This window comes from Muntiacus reevesi, chromosome 4, assembly GCF_963930625.1.
Source record: "Muntiacus reevesi chromosome 4, mMunRee1.1, whole genome shotgun sequence".
In the NCBI taxonomy this organism is placed as follows: domain Eukaryota; kingdom Metazoa; phylum Chordata; class Mammalia; order Artiodactyla; family Cervidae; genus Muntiacus; species Muntiacus reevesi.
In genome coordinates, this window is record NC_089252.1 from 163,607,158 (window position 1) to 163,630,516 (window position 23,359).

At 40.7% G+C, this 23,359-nt stretch overlaps 1 protein-coding gene across 2 annotated transcripts in view; it reads left to right on the top strand.

The window, feature by feature from the left end:
- GNS (glucosamine (N-acetyl)-6-sulfatase) overlaps window positions 1-23,359 on the top strand; it is a 47,612-nt gene that overhangs the window by 2,775 nt on the left and 21,478 nt on the right. For both annotated transcript variants that reach the window (XM_065934708.1, XM_065934709.1), the window contains exons 2-9: window positions 8,602-8,661; window positions 11,607-11,813; window positions 13,738-13,803; window positions 14,253-14,351; window positions 16,007-16,174; window positions 18,050-18,132; window positions 19,392-19,510; window positions 21,219-21,322. In XM_065934708.1, coding sequence (XP_065790780.1) covers window positions 8,602-8,661; window positions 11,607-11,813; window positions 13,738-13,803; window positions 14,253-14,351; window positions 16,007-16,174; window positions 18,050-18,132; window positions 19,392-19,510; window positions 21,219-21,322 — 906 coding nt within the window. The remainder of the gene's footprint in view (window positions 1-8,601; window positions 8,662-11,606; window positions 11,814-13,737; window positions 13,804-14,252; window positions 14,352-16,006; window positions 16,175-18,049; window positions 18,133-19,391; window positions 19,511-21,218; window positions 21,323-23,359) is intronic.

The following is a 23,359-nucleotide window of genomic DNA, read 5'->3' on the forward strand; positions in this document are numbered from 1 at the left end:
GGCAAATCCTGGCATCTTGTAATCTCAGAACACTGAGATTATATGCTTTTTCTCCTATTCTAAAATACTGTAGTAATACTGATTTACCAGATATCATTCAACATACCCATATCAGCATAGTCACTTATACCATACATAGATCAGAGATTTTTTTCAGGTGACATTCAGGAACACAAGTGGGGTCATTAATTTACATGCAACTCGTTAATTTACATGCAATACTTTGTGTGTATTATTTTCATTTTTGTGGAGAGAGGAAGTCTCTGACCCCCTGCCCCCTCCCCGCCCCCTGAAAAGATCTTGAATTGCCACCTTAGTTGGCAAATAAACAGGTGTCAATCCCCCAGATTAACTCAGGTCAAAGGATTATAGCACTTGTATGGGTTGTGGTTTTGGAATCTTGCAGTTATCTACCAAAAAAGTAGTAGTTTTTTATGTGGTGGCATCATCTTTAACGGTTTATCTTTCTTGGTGTAGGTTTCATCTGTGGAACTCCATTTTTAGTTTTTGCCCAGGGAACTGTTCATCCATTTCTTGGTTTTATTCATTGCAATTGGTTTTGTTGTTGCAGTGTGATGAACATAGTGTTCTTCAGTGAAGCACAGGTTGCTCTTTTTAAAGACATTCTCTCTAGAAAAAGTGATGTTTGGTCAAAATCTCAAGGAAGTGAGGAAAGGAGACATAGGGGGAAAATGAATACATCATGTCCTTGCTTAAGGCAAAGTGATCTTTCATTTTTAGAAGTTAGCCATAGAACTATCAGAATGGTCTAAATGTTGTTTCAGAGCAGATGTGTTTGGGGCCCAGGAAAGTGAATGACTCCTTTAGCGTTTTTGGTGTTTTTTTGTTTTTTTTTTTTTGCTTCAGACGAGTAAAGCAGCACATTAGTCATATGCAAGTGTAAGATTGGTTGTTTCTTAAAGAATGTAGTTTGGCCTCAACCTGACCAGCCTCTATCTGTGTTTAGATCCTAAGGACTGACTATCATTCAGGTTAGCATGGGTTCACATATACATTTTTGGTACAAACAAGTTCCTGTTTGGGACTTGTTTGATTAAGCATAGAGCATGGTTATCCCTTGTACTACTGTTTAGCAGTATAAAAGTTATGGTTATTAATACACTTTTCCTACTTAAACTAAAGGGCTTCCCTGATCGCTCCGTTGGTAAAGAATCCGCCTGCAATGCAGGAGACCCCAGTTTGATTGCTGGGTCGGGAAGATCTGCTGGAGAAGGGATAGGCTACCCACTCCAGTATTCTTAGACTTCCCTTGTGGCTTAGCTGGTAAAGAATCCGCCTGCAATGAGGGAGACCCGGGTTCGTTCCCTGGTTTGGGAAGATCCCTTGAAGAAGGGAAAGGCTAGCCACTCCAGTATTCTGGCCTGGAAAATTCCATGGACTGTATAGTCCATGGGTTCTCAAAGAGTTGGACATGACTGAGCGACTTTGACTTAAACTAAAATCTGAATAACTATACAGCCCTGCGTCGACGTCTGGCTCCTACCTCTCCTTGTCTTTTTACCGTATGCTCCCCTTTGCTTTCTTTGCTACTTCTAGCACACTGGCCTTTGTTCCACCCTCATGGGTGTTGCTTTCTTTTTCTGGCAGCATTTTACTTGTTCACTCACCCTGAAAGCGCCTTCTCCTGCTTTGCATGACTGACTCACCATGTCACTGTCAGTACTGAAGTACATCCTGAAAGAGGCCTCTCCGGACCACCCATCTAAAGCAGTTTTCCCCTTTTCGCTCATCAACCTCAAGTACGACGTCCAGGTTTATAGCTCTCTTCACTGCCTGGAATAGTTGTCTGTTCCCCTGTCGTTTAAGTGCAAGGATCGTGAGGGCAGGGACCGTCTACCTTCTGTCCACCACTGCCTAGATCAGTGCCTGGCACACTTTGTTTAGCAAATGTTACAATCACACAATGTAGTCTTACTGCAACATCACTCTCCAATAGCTTTGTATGAATACCAATTTGACTATTAAGTTCCCTTAATAATCAGCTCACACAGTCCTTTTCCCATTTACACTTTGCATTCCTATTTCCTCTCCCTATGGATTCACTGCAAATGGCATATTTTCATTCTTTTTTTATGGTTGAGTATTATTCCGTTGTATGATGTACAATATCCTCTTTACCCATTCATCTGTCAGTGGACACTGAGGCTGTTTCCATGTCTTAGCTGTTGTAGGTAATGCTACAGTGAACATGTGGGTACATGTATCTTTTGAAGTTAGCATTTTCATTTTCTTCAGATACTCAGAAGTGGAACTGCTGGATCATATGGTTAGTTGTATTGTTAATTTTTTGAGGAACCTCCATATGATTTTTCATACTGGCTGAACCAGTTTATATTTCCATCAACAATTGCATAAGAAAGAAAGGAAGTCAACTTGTTCAGTTGTGTCCGACTCTTTGCGACCCCATGGACTGTAGCCTGCCAGGCTCCTTCGTCCATGGAATTTTCCAGGCAAGGATACTGGAGTGGGTTGCCATTTCCTTCTCCAGGGGATCTTTCCGACCCAGAGATCAAACCCAGGTCCCCCACACTGCAGACAGACAGACTCTTTACCGTCTAAACCACCAGGGAAGCCTGGTAAGGGTTCCCTATTTTCTGTATTACCAACACATTTTTTTGAAGTTGTGCATATATTTATTTTATTTTTTAAAAACTTTTAATTTTGTATTGGGGTATAGCTGATTAACAATGTTGTTATGGTTTCAGGTGAACAGAGAAGGAACTCAGCCATGCATACCGTGTATCGGTTCTCCCCCAGACTCCGCTCCCATCCAGACTGCCACAGAACTTTTTATCTCTTGTCTTTATAATAGCCATTCTAATAGATATGAGATACTATCTCATTGTGTTTTTAATTTCTTGTCTTTTTGAGTATAGCCATTTTAACAGGTGGGAAGTTCTTTTCTTGAAAAACATCTATTCAGAGCCTCTGTGCATTTTTTAGTTGGTGATTGTTTTTGCTATTGAATTGTATGAGTTCTTTATATATTTTGCATATTAATCCTTTATCAAGTCTGATTGCAGATATTTTCTCCCATTCAGTAAGTTTCCTTTGCTCTGTAGACTTTTTTATTCTTTAATTGAGCTGTAGTTGATTTACAATCTTGTGTTTCAGGTGTACAACAAAGTGATTTAGTTGTATATATACATATACTTTTTCAGATTCCTTTCCATTATAGTTTACAGTAAGATGGTGAATATAGTTCCTTATTGTTGTTGTTTAGTCATTAAGTCATGTCTGACTATTTTGCAACTGCATGAACTGGATTCTGCCAAGCTCTTCTGTCCGTGGAGTTTACTGGCAGGAATACTGGAGTGGACTGCCATTTGCTCCTCCGGGAGATCCTCCCAACCCAGGGATTGAACCCATATCTCTGGCATCTCCTTGGCAGGCAGATTCTTTACCAACAGTCCCACCTGGGAAGCCCATAGTTCTCCAGGGTACATAGGAAGTCTTTGTGTTTTTAATCTGTTTTATATATAGTCATGTGGATCTGTTAATCCCATACTCCTAATTTATCTCTTCATCCCCCACCTTTGATAACCATAAGCTTGCTTTCTATGTTTGTGAGTCTGTTTTTGTTTTTGTAACTAAGTTCATTTGTATTATTTTTTTAGATTCCACATACAAGTATATCATACAATATAATATGTCTTTCTGTGTCCTTACTTATTATGATCATCTCTAGGTCCATCCATGTTGCTGCAAATGGCAAATTTTCAGAATTTCATCCTTTTTAGTACAGAGTCATATTCCGCTGTGTGTATATGTGTGTGTGTGTGTACACACACACACACACACACCACATCTTATTTCATCTATTGATGGACATTTAGGTTGCTTCCACATCTTGGATGTTGTAAACAGTGCTGCTGTGAACATTGGGGTGTGTGTATCTTTGCAAATTTTAGACTGTTTGTCTTTTCCAGATACATGCTGAGGAGTGAGACTGCTGGATCATATTGTAATTATACTTTTAGTTTTTTAAGGAACCATCATACTGTTCTCCATAGTGGCTGCACCAATTTACATTCATACCAGCATTGTTGGAAAATTCTCTCTTCTCCTCGCCCTCTCTAGCATTATTTGTAGACTTCTTGATGACGGCCATTCCGACAGGTGTGAGGCAATACCTCATTGTAGTTTTGATTTACATTTCTCTAATAATTAAGCAATGTTGAGCATTTTTTCCTGTGCCTGTTGGCCATCTGTATGTCTTCTTTGGAGAAGTATCTTGTTAGGGCAGAAGACCTAACTTTCAAAAGACCTAACTCTTCAAAAGAAGACTTTTTGATTGGGTTTTTGTTGTTTTGATACTGATCTGTGTATATTTTGGAAATTAACCCCTTGTGGGTCCCATTCTTTGCAGCTATTTTCTCAGTCCATAGGTTGTCTGTTTATGATTTCCTTTGTGTTCCAAAGCTTGTAAGTTTGACTAGGTCCCATTTGTTTATTTTTTGCTTCTATCTCCTTTGTCTTGAGAGATTGATATAAGAAAATATTGCTGCAGTTTATGTCAGAGTGTTTTGCCTCCTCCTTCTAGGAATTTTATGGTGTCATATTTAAGTCTTTAAGCTGTTTTGGGTTTGTTTTTGTGTATGGTGTGAGGGAGTGTTCTGGCTTTATTGATTTTCATGAGGCTCTCCAGCTTTCCCAGCAGCATTTATTGTCTTTTCCTTTCCCATTGTATATTCTTGGCTCCTTTGTCATAAATGAATTGACCCTTAGTGTGTGGATTTATTCCTAGGATCTCTGTTCTGTCCTCTTAATCTGTGTCTCTGTTTTTATACCATTTCTATTCTGACTATGGTGGGGTTTTTTTTTTTTTTTTGTATTCAGGTATGTTGGTTTACAGTATGTTTCAGGTGTGCCACATAGTGATTCAAGGTTGTTATAGATGACACCCAGTTTATAGTTACCCCGTATCGGCGGTCTTCTGTGTGCCTCGCAGTGCTTCTGTGTACCTTATCTTACACATTTTATTCATGGTCGTGTGGACCTCTTAATCCTTTACCCCTGTCCTGGGCCTCCCACCTCCACCTCCCTACTGGTAAACCGCTAGTTTGTTCTCTGTGTCTGTTAATCCCTTTCTTTTTTTGGTATATTCATTAGTTTGTTTTATTTTTTAGCTTCTGCATATAAGTGATGACATACAGTGTTTGTCTGATTTATTTCACTAACCATAATACCCTTCAGGTTGTTATAGATGGCAAAATACTAGTCTTTTTTATGGCTAAGTAATATCCCACTGTAGATATATACCACATCTTCTTTATCCATCCATCTGCTGATGGAGACTTAGGTTGCTTCCATGTCTTGGCTATTGTAAATAATGCTGCTATGAACATTGGGGTGCCTGTATCTTTTCAAATTAATGTTTTTGTTTTCTGTAGGTATATAACCAGGAGTAGAATTGCTGGATCATATGGTAGTTCTATTTTTAGTTTTTTGGGGAACCTCCATACTATTTCCACAGCGACTGTGCCAATTTATATTTCCACCAACAATGTACAAGGGTTCCCTTTTCTCCACATCCTTGTTGGCATTTGTTATTTGTGGTCTTTTTTAATAATGACTATTCTGACAGGTGCTAGGTAGTATCTCATTGTGGTTTTGATTTGCTCTTGTCTGGTTAATGGTGTTGAGCATCTTTTTTCATGTGTCTGGCCATCTGTATGTCTTTGGAGAAATGTCTGTTTAGGTCATCTGTTTCTTTTTTTAAAATAAATTTATTAAATTTTTTTTTTGCTGTGCTGGGTCTTCACTGCTGCATGAACTTTTCTATAGTTGTGGCTTGCAGGGACTCCTCTCTAGTTGCAGTGTGTGGGCATCTCTTGTTGTGGAGCGTGGTCTTTAGGGCACACAGGCTTCTGCAGTTGCAGCCCATGGGCTCAGTAGTTGTGGGTCCCAGGCTTAGTTGCTCTGGGGCATGTGGGATCTCTGGACCAGGGATCAAACCCTTGTCTCCTGCACTGGCAAGTGGATTCTTTACCACTGAGCCACCAGCGACACCCTGGGCTTTTGTTTCTTAATCAGGGTTTGTTTGTTTTTTAATACTGGGTTATATGAGCTGTTTATATATTTAATGTTGATCTCTTGTCAGTCATATCATTTGCCCCTATTTTCTTCCATTCAGTAGGTTTTTATTGCTCTTCAGTCAACAGTTAGTTGGGCATAGGCTTTTAAATTTCATTAGGTTCCATGTGTTTTTTGTTTCTTGCCTTAGGAGGCAGATCCAAAAATACATTACTACTATGTATGTCAGAGAGCATTTTGCCTCTCTTTTCCTTAATGATTTTTATGGTTTCCAGTCTTACATCTAGGTCTTTAGTCCATTTTGAGTTTATTTTTGCATATGGTGGGAGAAAATGTTCTAATTTCATTCTCTTACATGAAGCCGTCCTGTTTTGGCAGCACCACTTATTGAAGAGACTGTCTTTTTCTCCATTGTGTATTCTTGCTTCCTTTGTCATATACTAATAGATCACAAGTGCGTGGGCTTATTTCTGTCTCTCTGTTCTATTGATCTACATGTCTGTTTTTGTGCCAGTACCATATTATTTTGATTATTGTAACTTTGTAGTATTGTCTGAAGCAAAAGAGCATGAGGCCTCCAGCTCCATGCTCTTTACTCAAGGTCACTTTGGCTATACAGGGTCTTCTGTGTTTCCATACAAATTGAAAAATGATTTGTTCTAGCACTGTGAAAAATGGCATTGGTATTTTGATAGAAATTGTATTGAATCTGTAGATTGCCTTGGGTAGTTTGGTCATTTTAACAATATTAATTTTTCTGATCCATCAGTCAGGTGTATCTTTCCATCTGTTTGTGTGTTCTTAAGTTTCTTTCATCACTGTCTTACAATTTTGTGAGTCCAGGTCTTTGACTTCCCTAGGTAAGTTTATTTCTAGGTATAATATTCTTTTTGATGTGATTATAAATGAGATCATTTCCTTAATTTCTCTTTTTGATAATTCATTGTTAGTGTAGAGAAATGCAACACCATATTAATTTTATTAACTGCATATTAATGTTGTGTCCTGCAACTTTACCAGATTCATTGAGCTCTAGTAGTTTTTTGGTGATGTCTTTGGATTTTCTATGCATAGTATCATGTCGTCTTCAGACAGTGACAGTTTGACTACTTCCTTTGCAATTTGGATTTCATTTCTTCTTCTCTGACTGCAGTGGTTAGGACTTCTGAAACTATGTGGAATAAAATTGGCGAGGGTGGGTATCCTTGTCTTGTTCCTGATCCTGGAAGAAAACTGCTGAGTAGGATGTTATCTATGAACTTGTTATGTATGACCTTTATTATGTTGAGGCACATTCCTTGTCTATCTACTTTGAGAATTTTTGTCATAAATGGTTGTTGAGTTTTGTCAAATGCTTTTTCAGAGTTCTTGAATAAGTGAGAATTCCCAAGCTAATGGATTCTTTAGGTTTTCTAGTGAAGTGAAGTCGCTCAGTGGTGTCCGACTCTTTGCAACCTCGGGGACTGTAGCCCGCCAGCCTCCTCTGTCCATGGGATTCTCCAGGCAAGAATACTGGAGTGGGTTGCTGGTTTTTAATATCTATATAAAACAATGGTGGTAACTTTTATACAGTGAGAATGACCCTCTTATTAATAGAGTTGTGATTTTGGGTTATTAGCCTGTAAGGAACTTTTACACAACAAAATACACTTAAAACTGTTCAGTATGGTCTCAGCTTTCAAAGGCACTTCAGAATCATCATGAACCGACTCATATAATACAGCTAAAATGAGCTGCTTCAGATTGTCCTTTCTTGCTGTCTGGAACCTGAATAAAGATTATTAGTGTTTATTACTATTATTTGTATCTAAATGACCAACATCATGTTTTCTGTCCTCACCATAGGATTTGAAACTAGTTGTTTTCTATACTTGTCAGGATCTTAAATTTTGAGCAAAAGATAAAAAGCAAGGATATAAACAAAGTAATTGCTGACTAGTCTTTTGCTTGATGAGGTTCTATGTAGCTCTGTTTGCCCTTTGGCTCAAGTTTTGCCTGAGGTGGTGGTTGTCTAGTGCAGAGGGCCATGAGCTTATAGTCAGAAATTGTGCGTCTGGGCTGTATGCCAAGTGACTGATATTTGAGTCAGTTTGGGGGCCTTGTCTGACTTTTAGAACCTGTGTTGATTTATTTCTGTTTTATGGGGTGAAAGGCTCCTTTCATATCGTTTTCTACATTCTGCTTCTAACGATGAATTAATGGAGGTAGATACCCTGTCTTTTTGTAAGGGGGCTGGTGACAAATGAGAGAAGGGCATCAAGGTCTCATTACAGTGAAATCAGCGTTGCTAGACTAATGCCTTCAGCTGTCAGCCTTCCCTTCCTGCAAGCATTCTAACCGCCTGGACTTTTGCACAGAACATAAGTGACTGGAACCAAACGTGGGTTCACCTCTGGATCACACGGGACTCTCAGGGGTTTCTTAGTGTCAGATGGAGCTGATCATTTGGGAATAAAAGGTTGAGAGTAATAAAAAAACACAAATTTTGTCCTGTGTGTTTTAGTTTATTAGAAATTGTTTGACAGATATTTATTTATCTTACAGACACCACTGAAGAAAACCAAGGCTCTCATTGGAGAAATGGGAATGACTTTCTCCAGTGCTGTAAGTTTTGAAGCTGATTTAATTTTGTTAAACTCTTGTGTTTATATTCTAAGAAGAAACACTCTTGAGTAGTCTACTGTATTTTTTATGGTTTTTCTTCTAGTTAAATGCCTGATCTGAAGGAAAGATTCTATTTAATGTGATGTAAGTTCTTTTAATTGAAATATTACTACTTAACTATTGAAAATTAATGGCAGGTATCTTGTAAGCCATTCTGATCTGCACCTCAGAACTAGAGAAGTTTATTTAAACCTTCATGATTGGAGGTTTGAAAACGGATTGTAAGAATTGGGTATCATTTGTATACTCTATAAGAAGTGTCCCATGGAAAAGCTTGCAGGCTACTTTACAAAGCCCAATTAACCCTTATAGTTAAACCTAGCAAAGATAATACCAAGAAAACAGAACAAACCTAACAACTATGCGTATGTGTGTGCATACATATACATGTATATTAATACATGTGTATATGTTCATATATAAACATAAATGCAAAGATCCAAAACAAAATACTGACAAATCAAATTCAAGAACCGTGCTCATAACCAAGTCAGTGGTAGCATAGCTTCGTGTCAGGAAATCCTTTGAAGAGCAGCAGTGTTGTGGTAAAGAGCACAGACTCTGGAACCAGACCACCGTGTTTTGAATGTTCTCGCTGTCTCTTTTCTAGCTGTGCTTCCTTGAGCAAGTTATTAAGCTTTTTTGCCTTTGGTTTCCCCATTTGTAAATAGGAATACTAAAGCCTGTCTCAGAGGTTAAATGGATTGTTACAGGTAAAGCAAGCACGTATATCAATGCCTGACTTGTAGTAAGTGCCACTACGTAATGGTGGTTATTACATCGTCCACCAACAGTGGTTAAAAGAAGGAAAATTAGATGGTTGTCTCAACAGATATTTAAAACTCCTCTGAGGGACTTCCCTGGTGGTCCAGTGGTTGGGACTTTGCCTTCCAATGTTGGGGGAGGTGAGAGTTTGATTCCTGGTCAGGGAGCTAGGATCCCACATGCTTGCAGCCAAAAAACAAAAACGTAAAACATGTATTTTAACAAATTCAAGAAAGACCATTAAAAATGGTCCACATCAAAAAAAAAAAAAAAAGTCCTCTGAAGTGTTGGCACCCCTTTTCTTGTAACTTGTTAAACCATTTGAAGAATGCACCACGATGACTATTTCAAACAAATAGCACAACTTATAGTTAAGATTCAAGTCTCAGGGTACTGTTCTTAGGGAAGACAGCAAGGGCCCAGTATCTCTCACTTAATCATCTACTGAACTGTCTGGTCATTGGCATAAGTCTTATGAAGACCAAAATTGTTATTTCCACTTGTCTGAAATTTCTACTTAGAAATCATAAGAGAGTTGTTGGAAAGCTTTTAAATTAATAGAATTTAGTAAGTTAGAAATGAAAAGCTGTAAATAACTTTCTTCCATGTAACTATGAGGTGGGGGGAGAAGTGATCCCACTGATACAAAGGCAGGAAAATAGAGGCTCTAGGAATAGCTAGTGGTGTACAGTAATGGTTAAGACCTATAAATGCAGTTAGAATATTTGGTGAGTGATAAAGTACTTCATGCATAGTTATACACATCATTTTCTGTGGAGAGACACGTTATAAAATGCTTATTCTAGTCAGAATCCCAGTGGGATTCTTTTTAGGCTGAATTTAGTGATTCCAAAGTTATCTGGAATAATAAGTAGGTTAGAATAATCAAGGTAAAATTTTTAAAGAGATATCTCTACCAGACCCTGAAATGTAATATGAAGATCCAATGAACAGCATAGCATTGGCCAAAAAATAGGTCAGGAAATAAAGAAGGAGAATTAAAAGAGTTGCCAGTGTGAAAATTACAAAAGTCAAACATCCAACCAAATTAAAAAGCAAAAGTAAAAACTAGGAAGTATTTGTAGTATGATTGAATGCTTCCTTAAAGCTTATATAGTGAGTGAGTGAAGTCGCTCAGTCATGTCCGACTCTCTGCGACCCCATGGATTGTGGCCTACCAGACTCTTCCATCCATGGGATTTTCCAGGCAAGAATACTGGAGTGAGTTGCCATTTCCTTCTCCAGGAGATCTTCCCAACCCAGGGATTGAACCCGGGTCTCCTGCATTGTAGGCAGACAGACACTTGACTGTCTGAGCCACCAGGGAAGTCTTAAAAAACTTAGGTAACAGGAGGGAAAATGTGCGAAGTGCGTGAATAGACCATTCACATGAACACAATTGATCAGTATGCATGTGGAGAATGTTCATCCTCACCAGTATTTAAGAATGCCAATTCCAATTTAAAAGGCCAAAGAAATGTGAATTGTTTCAAAGGGATAATACGTAATTCTGGCAAGGGTGGGCAAAATGAGCATTCCTGCTCTGCTGGTGTGAGTATAAGCTTCTGTTACCCTTCTGTAAAGTGGAGAGGTAATGAGTGTTAGGACCTAGACAAATATTACTAGGTCAAATAGGGTAATTCTGTTGATGATAGGAGCTAATGGATACATAGTTAGAGTAGGAAAAAAAAATCTATGTCCAGTGTATAAAGTGATGCAGGTAAGCGAAAACTCCAGATCAGCCTGAAAATGACTCCCTACTTCTCAGCTGCTCTAGATTCAAGGAGTATTCTCCATGTTTGCTCGGGACCTCGCTCCCAGCATGCTGTGTTCCTTGTATGTAACATTTCTTTGGCCGATGAGATTAAAACAACTTCAGGTTATCCTGTAAAAAGAAACTAGCGGAAAAAGAGGTGTGTTCTCTTGGTTGTTCTGTTTCCTGTCTCCACTAGAGAACTGAAAGCAGCTCTGAAGTGTGTTATCTGTAAAGAAAATCCCTACTCCACGGGAAAGAGATTTGAAGTTAGGGGAACTGAGCAGCTTTCTCTGTTCTGATTAGAAATGACGAGAAGTCCGTCTGTCTTGTGTGACTGTCTCTCTGGCTTCTCTTCCCTTTGTAGTATGTGCCAAGTGCTCTCTGCTGCCCAAGCCGAGCCAGCATCCTGACAGGGAAGTACCCACACAATCATCACGTGGTTAACAACACTCTGGAGGGGAACTGCAGCAGTAAGTCCTGGCAGAAGATTCAAGAGCCGAATACTTTCCCAGCAATTCTCAAATCCATGTGTGGTTATCAGACCTTTTTTGCAGGGAAATACTTAAATGAGGTATGTTGAATGGTCTAATTATTCCCTTTTGTTTTGTTAATAACAGCTCCTGAAATGTGAATTTATATAATTCATGTTAATTGTTTTTTAATTAGTATCCATTCAAGTCATGTTCAAGGGTTTTTGGGTGTCTGGCATTTCTCTTAATCTACCTGTTAAACAGGAACTTATTTACATGAACGTAATTTACAGGATTTGGACATGGTGGTTATTCTTTATTCAGACAGTCTCTGGAGCATTTATTTTAAAATTGTCTTCAGACCACAGTGGCCTGAGACATCTTCCCTTTTTTCCCCTCAGGAATTCTGCTTGTCACATGGCCGTCATGGTATCTTTGTTTCCATTTCTCCTTTATCAGGACCAGAGTGAAGAATTTTTTCCTTTGCGCTTCTTTCCTGAAAAATAACTTAACCCACTTTTTGGAAACTGGAAACAGATTGTGGGAAGATCAGTGATGAAGGAAGAGCGCCCACGCCTGAGACATTGAGGCCACTGAATTATGTGCCTGAGTGGTTAGGGGGCTGGCCTTGAAGGCCCGGGATGAAGGAGGCCTCATTGTGACCTGCCCAGGCCAGGCTTCAGGGCCTTGCGTCCACCACACTGGCCTTAGCATTTAGTCAGAGTTCAGGCTTAATGAAAATAATGTGTTTGAGAGTGTCTGGGATTATCTCTTAAAGTAAAAGTGGGATTCAGGACAAAGAGAACATGTATGTTTTCTTATGTACTTTATCCATGGTTGCTAGAGATCTTAATATCTGATCTGAATTTTGTTAATTCTCTCCCTTCCTGTAATAATTGGGGGAATTTTCAGCTTTGTGGGTTTGATGAAAAATGACTCAGTTTGAAGAGTCGTGAGTAATAAGTGTGATGGATTATGGCTACAGGTCATAAAGAGAACATACACTACTTTTCATATTGAAGATCTTCTAACATACACAAAATTAGAAATTCTTCAAACTACAAAGAATTAGTTCTTAGAGGTACTGTATTAAATAGGCAGTGTTAAGCCTTGTCAAGATAAAATGGGATGACTCTGTGGTCTCTTCACTTAATTCATCTCATCAGATAAATTGAGTCCAAATGTAGTCTTCAGGGAATTCCGTGGTGGTCCATTGGTTAAGACTCTGAGCTTCCAATTCAGGGGGTGCGGGTTCAGTCCCTGGTCGAGGAACTGAGATCCCACATGCCATGTGGCATGGTTAAAAAATAAACATAAAATAGCAAAAATGGACTTCCACCATCAGGAGAGCTGAAGTGATAGACTGAGAGCTTATAGCCTGATTTGGGCAGTTAGCCACAAGGCTGGCTAGACCAGTCTATGCAATCCGTAGCTCAGCAGATGAACCCTATGGCTGTAGCTCTATTGCCTTTTCCTGAAAAGGACCAAGAGTAAATATTTTAGGCTTTTGCAGGCCATATGTCTGTGTAGTGGCTATTCAGTTGTGTCATTGTCGCTGGAAAGCAGCCACAGACCTGCGGAGGCCAGTGAGTGTGCTGTGTTTCAGTAAGGCTTCACCATCACTGAAGTTTAAATTTCAGGCAAATTGTCACAAAAATAATCCTCTTTTGATTTTTTTTTTTCATTCAAGTATATTTGATTTTGTTTGGTGGATTTTGGGGGTTTGTTGTTGTTGTTGTTGTTTTAGTGTTTATATTTTTTAATGTTTGGAAGAAAATTCTTAGCTTCCCAGCTAAGCAGTTGGCAGGCTGGATTTGGCCCACCAGCCATAGTTTGCTAACTTACACTTCAGAAATTCCTAGGTCTGTAGTGTTCTTCGCTTTTCAATTGATTTTTGTACTTGTGGAAATTAAGCACTTACCATGTTTCAGGCACTGATGTAAAAAGATTCTGACAGTTTCATGTTTCTTTCTGGTCTGGTCACATCCCATGAACTTCTAATGCATTGCTTGTCTTGCTTTCCAGTATGGAGCCCCAGATGCAGGTGGACTCGGACACGTTCCTCTGGGCTGGAGTTACTGGTATGCATTGGTGAGTGAACAATGAAGTCAGCGACGATTACACACAACCCTACAGATGCTTGTTTACTTTCTGCTGTAGCTCTGATACTGACATTATTTGGTTTGCTGTTATGGTTGGCCACTTCATCTCCTTAAAAGTCTGTTGATTTGTGAGTCACTCTGTTGTGAGATATTTTTCTTGCATTCCACAAGGTTTAGCAACATATTTTGCTATTGTACCGGATCTGTTTCTGGGTTTTTAACTAAACATATTATTGAAACTCTGCTCATAAAACCATAGTCAAGAAGTCTAAAAAAAAAAAAGAAGTCTACTTCAGTATTGACTTGAGCAGTCACCTTTTATGTCTTATCACTGTTTAAGCAGAGTACAGTTTAGCCCAGTATGGTTTCCAACTTTCATTTTGTATGCTGGCCTCATTAAAAAGAAGAAAAAAAACCTCACTTTCCTCTCTTTGATAGGAAAAGAATTCTAAATATTATAATTACACCCTCTCTATCAATGGGAAGGCGCGGAAGCACGGTGAAAACTACAGCGTGGACTATCTAACAGATGTCTTGGTGAGTTACTGAAGCTCTGTCCTTGCAGTTTAGCTCATGCTTAACTAAAGACTCAGAAACCTTTAGTTATATTTGTTCACATTGAGTAGCATGAATAATAACTTTATCTAACTGCTGAAGAATATTTTCAGCTGGTTAATGATTCCTGAGAGTGTTTTTCTTTGTCATTAAGCCAGGCTCAGATCTAATGTTTTCGAAATTCCAGCAGCAAATCCCTTTTCCAAAGGCTAATCTCTAATACTGTGGAGATTACTTTGAAGAGGTTTTACACTGTAAGGGTTCCTACTCTTGACCCCAGTTTTACTCACAGGCTGTAGGATGACAGCTTCATCATGAGGGTAAGGGGATAGAGGCAGGGAAGTTCTTCAGGCATTGAGTATTATATATTAAAAAAAAAAAAAAGAAACTCAAACGGGAACATGAATTTGGGCCTCTCCTTCCCTGTCTGAGATGGTTCTAATGGGCATTCATTCACCAAGTACTTCAGCATGCCTCAGAGCTGGTACTAGGCAATAAATAAAGCACAGTCCCCAATTCTGTGGGAGGTCACCTTTTAGGGGTAGATTTATTTACACGTGTGTGTTGTCTTGTTAAGAGGGTGATGAGTTAGAGCGATAAGGCAGAGGATGGAAGTTACTTAGATAGTATTTAAGCAGAATCCTAAAGGAGAGGAGAATGGCTGTACAGATCAGCGGAAAGAGCGCCACAGGCAAAGGAAGCAAAAAGTGTGACGGTGTCGCGGCAGGAGCGTGCCTGGCGTGTTGGAGAAACCAGAGTTTCTGATGGGGCCGAGGTAAAGTTAGACGGGTGGGATGATGGTAGGAAATTGATAGTGTCTTTTGAGTTTCATGTTGGGAATAAATGAAGATGTAAATCAACTAGAACAATTAAAAACACAGCATGTGTGTATGTGGGAAGCTTTAATTTTCATAAACTGTCTCCAGAGAAGCAAATGAAAAACTTTTAAGTCCAGATAAATTAAAACCCTGGTGTGGCATATTTGGACTTAGTATTATTCACTTAGCTTAGCTTAGCTTAACTTGAGCTTGCATCACTTAGGATATCCTATCTACTCTCTTGACCCCAGCATTTTTGTAAGATTATGGTAACTTAATTCACTTTTCCCACTATTGTGAATTAGGTTGACTCTTTTTTATATTCCTTAAAGCATCAAATGTATGTATATGCTCTGAGCGGCATTAATGTAAATTAATACTAAAATGGCCGAATTATTCTTCTTTTCCTCATGGGAGGCATGACAACTCTTAGGTCATGTAAAGTCGTCCAAGTCCCAGTTGCCTTCTTAAGGAAGGCGTTAGTCGCTCAGGCATGTTTGACTCTTGCAGACCCCGGGGACTGTGGCCCGCCAGGCCCCCCGTCCCTGGGGATTCTCCAGGCAAGAACACGGACTGGGCTGCCATTTCCTTCTCCAGCTTGCTTACGTATGGGTGTGCTTCTCAGTATTTCCATGCGTTTGCCTGAAAGCTGGAAGGTTCGTTCCAGCAACACGCTTGCAAGTGGCTGTGGCGTAGATTGTGGGCCAGAGCTGGGGGAAAGCTCAGGTGACCCTGCGCCCCTTTCACCAGAGAACAGCCGCTTATCCGGGCCTCAGCTGCTGGGTGGGGTGAGAGGTGACCAGTCTCTCTGTGTTTCAGGCCAATGTCTCCTTGGACTTCCTGGACTACAAGTCCAACGCGGAGCCATTCTTCATGATGATCTCCACCCCAGCGCCTCACTCGCCCTGGACGGCTGCACCTCAGTACCAAAACGCCTTCCAGAACGTCTTTGCGCCAAGAAACAAGAACTTCAACATCCATGGAGCGGTAACGTCCCCTCAGCCTTGCATCCGGCCAGGCTCGACGTGATTAAGTGTGTAACACACTGGTCAGGAAGCCTTTGAGTCGTGTAGGTGGTCTTCCTTCTCAATCTCTCCGAGGTAGCTGTGCCTGTCTCTAGTACACCAGGTAGTATACATGTGCTTCGGGAGTCCAGGGAAGGCTCCTGCCACGCACCCCGAGAGCAACTCGAGAGTCCGCGGGGAGTGGTGGAGAAATGCTGTCCTTCCTGCCTGCGGTCCCTGCTGACCACCTCCATGCTGGCTCTCCTCTGGGCGGAGGCGCAGGAAAAAGGGTGGTGACGCGTGTAGCGTGATTGGAAAGGGAAGTTGGAGGGAGAAATGAACCAGAGCACGGAGGGTAATAAAGGGCTGTAACCTAAGCACTGTTCGCCTCCAGCGCCGCTTACCCTCCCCTCGGTCCAGGAGATAGGCAGTTCGGTGGTTTGAAGACTGAAGGCTGCTTCCACCTCATGCTTGTTTCCCTGAAGTCTTCGTTACTCGTGAGGCGGTGGAAAGAATGAGTCTTGGAGTTAGATTCAGTACTACCGCTTTCTAACTAAGTGACCTGACCGTTAGTAAGATGCTTAAGTTCCGTTTTGCCCTCTGAAGTGGGGGATCCTGACCTCGCATGTTCACTCGCTCAGTCATGTCTGACTCTCTTCGACCCCATGGGCTGCAGCTCGCCAGGCTCCCCTGTCCTTCACCATCTCCTGGAGCTTGCTCAGACTCAAGTCCGTTGAGTCGGTGATGCCATCCAACCATCTCATCCTCTTGTCATTCCCTTCTCCTCCTGCCTTCAATCTTTCCCAGCATTAGGGTCTTTTCAAATGAGTTGGCTCTTCACATCAAGTGGCCAAAATATTGGAGCTTCAGTATCAATCCTTCCAATGAATGTTCACAGTTAATTTCCTTTAGGGTTGACTGGTTTGATCTCCTTGCTGTCCAGGGGACTGTCAAGAGTCTATACAGAGAAACATTTAGCATGTTGCCTGGCACATGGTAGGCTGTGCTTGCTGTGTATGATGTTAAAACTGAGTGAATTGAGTTTTAAACCAAAGGGCTGGTCTCTCTCTGTTCCAAAAGAAGTTCATGCAAGCTCCCATGGCTAAGTAAGCTTAGCAACTTAAGGTTAAATAAGTCACTGCTACAGAATTTCTCAGTTTTTCCTGTTCTAACATGAATTTGCAGTAGGAGAACATGCTGTGTAGCATTTTTCAAGTATATTAACTAAAGGCTGAGGATGACAGTTTGGATGGTGGCAGCCTAGGGTTGTATGAATAAGGAGGAGAAAATCAAAAGTATTTGGCAATTTTTTAAGAAAATGTCTTTATTTAAATGAGAAGAAGCCTCTAGATTTGGATTTGAAGTTTTAGAAAATTGCCGTGATAAGGTTTTTTCCCCAAGGTTGAAGAATGATCTATACTTTAGGTAGGAAGGTAGAGGGGAATGGAATGATGACTTATTAGGCAAAACTTAGAGGAAGGTAAAGTTAGTATTTACTCTTTTGTAGTGTGAGTGGTAGACTCAAGCACAGATTCCAAGTTACAAATGTAGTCTAGTCAGTTTCCAGTATCTTTCTCTAAATGTCTTAATGCTGCTCCGGAAGGATCCCAGGCCTTCTGCTGTTAGGGAGGGGTTGGGAAGAAGCTAAAAAATGAGTGATAATTGCAGAATTTTTTTTTTCCTTACAAACACAGAGAAGGGAGGTGGGAGTGGGTGGTGGAGGGAAAATCTGAAGTTGCTTAACCAGGCTCCAGTTAGTTCCTTTTTGCCCAAATATCAAGTGATCCTTTTATCTACTCTAGTACTTTATTTGACTGTCGTGACTTAGGGCTAACTTTTTTTTTCTTTTAAATTTTAGAACAAGCACTGGTTAATTCGGCAAGCCAAGACCCCAATGACTAATTCTTCAATACAGTTTTTAGATAATGCATTTAGGAAAAGGTAAGAGCTGCTCCTTTCTCAGCCTGGGTGGTCTTTGAGGACCCTCAGAAGCAACCCGTGAACAGGGGACTGCACCATGTGGTTATCTGTGAGAAAAAAATCAGAGCTTAGCAAGTTGGTGGGAAAGACTCTGAGAGGAGGTCTCCGCATTCAGCAGTAAGGGGGCCTTTGGCCCTGGGGACTGGTTAAACAGTCCATTTTTCTGATTTGTTAAAATGTTGCAAATTGGAGCCATTCGGTTGAAATTTTTCTTTTCACTATGTCTAAAGAAAATTACATATGACCCAAAGGCTTAGACTAGAGCAAAATATCTGCCTTTGCTCTTTTGAGTTTTCAAGAAAATTCTTTTACGTCAGCTTTTTAAAAGTGCATTACTTTCTCTTAAGGTGTATTTAGTTTTAGACGAGGATTGGCAGACTTCTGTGAAGGGGCAGATAGTGAATGTTACAGGCTTGTGGGCCACCTTTGTCTGTTGCTGAAGCTCAACTCTGTTACTGGAGTGCAGAGCAGCCCTGGACAATATGAGAATGAGTGAGCACGGCTGTGTTCCAGTAAAACTTCATATAAAAGCAGCCAGCAAGGTGTCGTTTCGGGGGTGTAGTTTCAGATTCACAAGGTGAACACGTTCCGGAGATCGGTTTCACTCTGAATATACAGAACCCTACTGACCTATCCACTTACAGATGGTTAAGACAGTAATACTTTATGTCTTATACCACAGGTGAAACCAGAATGTGGTCAAGCTTTGACCCATGACTATAGCTTGCTGACCGCTTTTAGTCCATTAAACACTGTTGCAGCACAGGTCTGTCTGGATTCATCTCTGTCAATCAGTGCTGATTTGACAAGTTTGCCCTCCGGTAGTGGGGTTTTTTTTTTTTTTTTTTTTACTTGAAGGATAATTGCTTTACAATATTATTTTGGTGTCTGCCATGCATCAACACCAGTAGTCTTTCATTCTGATCACCAGTCACAATAAATAATAAAGCTAACTGGTTTTTTAAAAGCCTAGTTTATTTCTGTGGAATTGGTTAAATTTGGAGTGTTTTGGAATTTCCTAATCTGTGTTTTGCAGTGAAAGGAAAGGAAATGTGGGATTGGCGCTTTCGGGGAAGCGTGGCTTCGAGGGGTTTCTGTGGGAGGGAGGTGGGGGTGTTTTGGGTCTGGGGCTTGTTTGGACTTGGCTTCGCCATTTTGGCAAGATGGCAGTGCCTCAGCCCTTTGTCTCTGAGGTGCCATTGCTGCCCCCGCTCGTTCAGGTGGCAGACTCTGCTCTCAGTGGATGACCTCGTGGAGAAGCTGGTCAAGCGATTGGAGTTCAACGGGGAACTCAACAACACCTACATCTTTTATACCTCAGACAACGGCTATCACACCGGTAAGGGGCAGGCCATGGCCTTGGCGAAGTGCCTTTCCATTCTCACCGATCAGTAGCGCTGGCTGGGAGTGTCTGACCTTTTGCTGTGGTTAACAGGCCAGAGGGTCTTGCCCTCATGGCTCCTCTGGTTAGAAGGCCAACTCATTCCCATTCGCAACTCATTCCCTGGGCGGGGAGAGACCCAGTTTCATTACTGCTGTTTCACAGGCTAAATTACATGGTGTTCTAAGGAGTCTAAGCAGAGGATAAGCTTGACGGGTTGGAGGCAGGCTTTATGAAAGAGGTGAGAAACTGAACTTAATTTAAAGGATAGTGCATCTTAGAGAATAAGGGTATGACATTTTACACAGGAAGACCAAGAGTGGGTCGCCTTGGGGAAAAACTTTCTTGTGAAATTAGATTTTTGGTGTGTGTGGTTTTTGTTTTGTGGTTTTGTCTTTTCACAGCTGCAGTGAGTCAGCCCCGTGTCCTTGACTTTCATCCTTTCTACTTGGACCTTCTCTAGCTAAAAAATCAGTATTTTCTTCTTTCTCCACTCTTAAATTTCCTAAACTTGAAGGTAATTAATCTGATAATTGCACAGGAGCGGATTGATTAGGCATTTCCTCTGTTATTATGAATATTTTTAAACAGTCAAAGTAAAGATAGTAAATTAACCTTCGTTGTCTAGCTTTAATTTTCAGTGACACAGGGCCAGTCTTTTGAATTCCTCGTTTCTTCTGGATGTTTCTTTTTTAGCTAGAAGTTTCTGAAGGCACTCCAGACGTGGTGGTTCCATACATCAACACTTTATTATGCATCTGATTAGTTGATTATGTATCAGAACCTACATAAAATCCACACAACACCTTTACTTTTTATGTATCGTAAAGCTGTCTTTTGCCACTGATTTATTGGAGAAATTGGTCTTTTGTCCTTTAGAATATCACATTCTAGATGTGGCTGATTGCATATGTGATAACTTGTTTATCTATACTCAGCATTTTCTATACACTGATACTTAGATCTAGAGTCTTAATAGAAATGTGTGTTTTTCAACAAGAATGCTTTCTTACTGATGCCGCCGTGTACTTCTTACTGCTTCATATCATGAAGCCCAGGTGTCTGGTTGCCTCACCTTAGAGATGCTGTTTCTGATTGATGGCTCATGTGGTACCAATCTGAACTCCTCCTATGAACCTCTTGTGGCTGAAACTTCCATTGATGATTGTGCTTAAATCGGTTCCCTCAGAAACTGCAAAATTTGACTTCATACCTCTGTCTTTCCTTTTGAATTTACTAGCTGGAATTCCTCAGGAAATTTGCCTCATCTACTGTTTGGTTATCTTGAGGTACAGTTTATTCAGGAAAGGCTGGATAAATGGTTTTGTTCCTTTATTTAACAGCTTTTAGACTAACTTCATTCAGTTGTGATCAGGTGGAGTGTCATGCATATATATTTGTGCTTCGATACTTTCTAGTCATTCCTTCCGTTGTATTTGCCTATTTAAGGCCAGGGAGTTCCTCTGGACATTTATTTAAGGAAGATGAGCTCGTTGTTTCCTGCCTTGTAGTAATTAGAAACCCTGGGGGATTTTAGCTCTTTGCTAAGACACCATAATTAGTAAAACAAGGCTATTTTTGATATTTACTGTTGATTGAATGAATGCATACATGAGAGACATTTCTGTCTTGGCTCCATCTTTACTCTATGCATTTTTTTTTCCAGGACAGTTTTCTTTGCCAATAGACAAAAGACAGCTGTATGAATTTGATATCAAAGTTCCACTATTGGTTCGAGGGCCTGGGATCAAACCAAATCAGACAAGCAAGGTAAGTTCCTGATATGGTGATGCTGTGTATAGGTAGTATTTGCCTGAGAAAAGAAAGCTTTTCCTCCCAAGAGGAGACCTAGTCTATTTCTCCTCCTTTGAGGTTAAAGGCTGATTGGCTTAAGATTTTACAAGTGTGTTTATAAGCTTTGCAAACGGTGATTCTTTTTTTTTTTTTTTTTTTTAAATATTATTTTATTAGTTGGAGGCCAATCACTTCACAACATTTCAGTGGGTTTTGTCATACATTGACATGAATCAGCCATATAGTTACACGTATTCCCCATCCCGATCCCCCCTCCCACCTCCCTCTCCCCCCGACTCCTCAGGGTCCTCCCAGTGCACCAGGCCCGAGCACCTGACTCATGCATCCCACCTGGGCTGGTGATCTGTTTCACCATAGATAATATACATGCTGTTCTTTCAAAACATCCCACCCTCACATTCTCCCCCAGAGTTCAAAAGTCTGTTCTGTACTTCTGTGTCTCTTTTTCTGTTTTGCATATAGGGTTATCGCCACCATCTATCTAAATTCCGTATATATGTGTTAGTATACTGTATGTTCTTTATCTTTCTGGCTTACTTCACTCTGTATAATGGGCTCCAGTTTCATCCATCTCATTAGAACTGATTCAAATGAATTCTTTTTAACGGCTGAGTAATATTCCATGGTGTATATATATTTTTTTTTTAATTGAAGTATACTTGATGTACAATATTCTGTAAGTTCAGGTGTACATTATAATGCTTTACAATTTTTAAAGGCCATGTTCCATTGAGTTATTTGTAAACATTGGCTGTATATCCTGTGTTGTACCATATATCCATGTAGCTTATTTTACACCCAATACTTTGTACCTTTTAATCTTCCATTCCTGTATTTCTCCTCCCCATCCCATCTCCCCTTTGGTAACCACTAGTTTGTTCTCTCGGAGAAGGCAATGGCACCCCACTCCAGTGCTCTTGCCTGGAAAATCCCATGGGCAGAGGAGCCTGGTGGGCTGCAGTCCATGGGGTCACGAAGAGGTGGACATGACTGAACGACTTCACTTTCACTTTTTCTTTCATGCATTGGAGGAGGAAATGGCAACCCACTCCAGTGTTCTTGCCTGGAGAATCCCAGGGACGGGGGAGCCTGGGGGGCTGCCGTCTATGGAGTCACACAGATTCAGACACGACTGACGTGACTTAGCAGCAGCAGTTTGTTTTCTGTGTCTGTGTCTGTTCTCCATATCCATGTTTTTTTATATTTGGTAGTTTGTTATATTTGCTAGATTTCACAAATAAGTGATACTTTATAGTATTTGTCTTTCACTGTCTGACATACAATAGCAGTATACTGCTGGCCACCCACTCTTGGCTGTATTTTCCCCTTATATACATATCATCACATCAGCATGAATAGCTTTCGCTTCTCTCTTGAGGTTGAATCTTTACATGGTGACCGCACTTCCCCAGGGTGCTCATTAAAACTACCTCCTAAAAGTGAAAGGCTCAGCATCTAGAAAGTTTTGGATTGAATCACTTGGACTGGACTAGAAACCCTGTCTCTACTTTTTTTCCCTCAAGTTCACAATGACTCTGGAGAGGCAGCCCAGGCTGGAGCCCACAGCCCTCTACAGGCTCTTCAGGCTTGCTTGGGTATGCACGTCCCTTGGGGGCCTTGTTGACGTGCAGATTCTGATTCTGCATTGCAGCCTGCTCACAGGTATTCCTGGCTGATGTCCACCTGGTCTGAGCTCCCTCTGCATAGAAGGCTACAGAAAGCTCATCTTCTGAGAATTTAGCCCCTCTCTTCCTTACTAATGCCTTTCTGCTTTACTGATTCTCTTTCCTAAAACTGTCATAAAGGATCACATTCTTCTTTTGTACCATTTCCATCTGGTTTCATACTTGGTTTTAATACTGAGGCAGATGATGGGCCCCTTGATCCAGTCTCTTTGGTCCTTCCTTGAGAGAGAAGAATTGATAGGCTCTACCAGTTATGTTTACCGTCTTCCTGGATAGCACAATTTCAGTCCCAGCTCTGTGAGAGAGA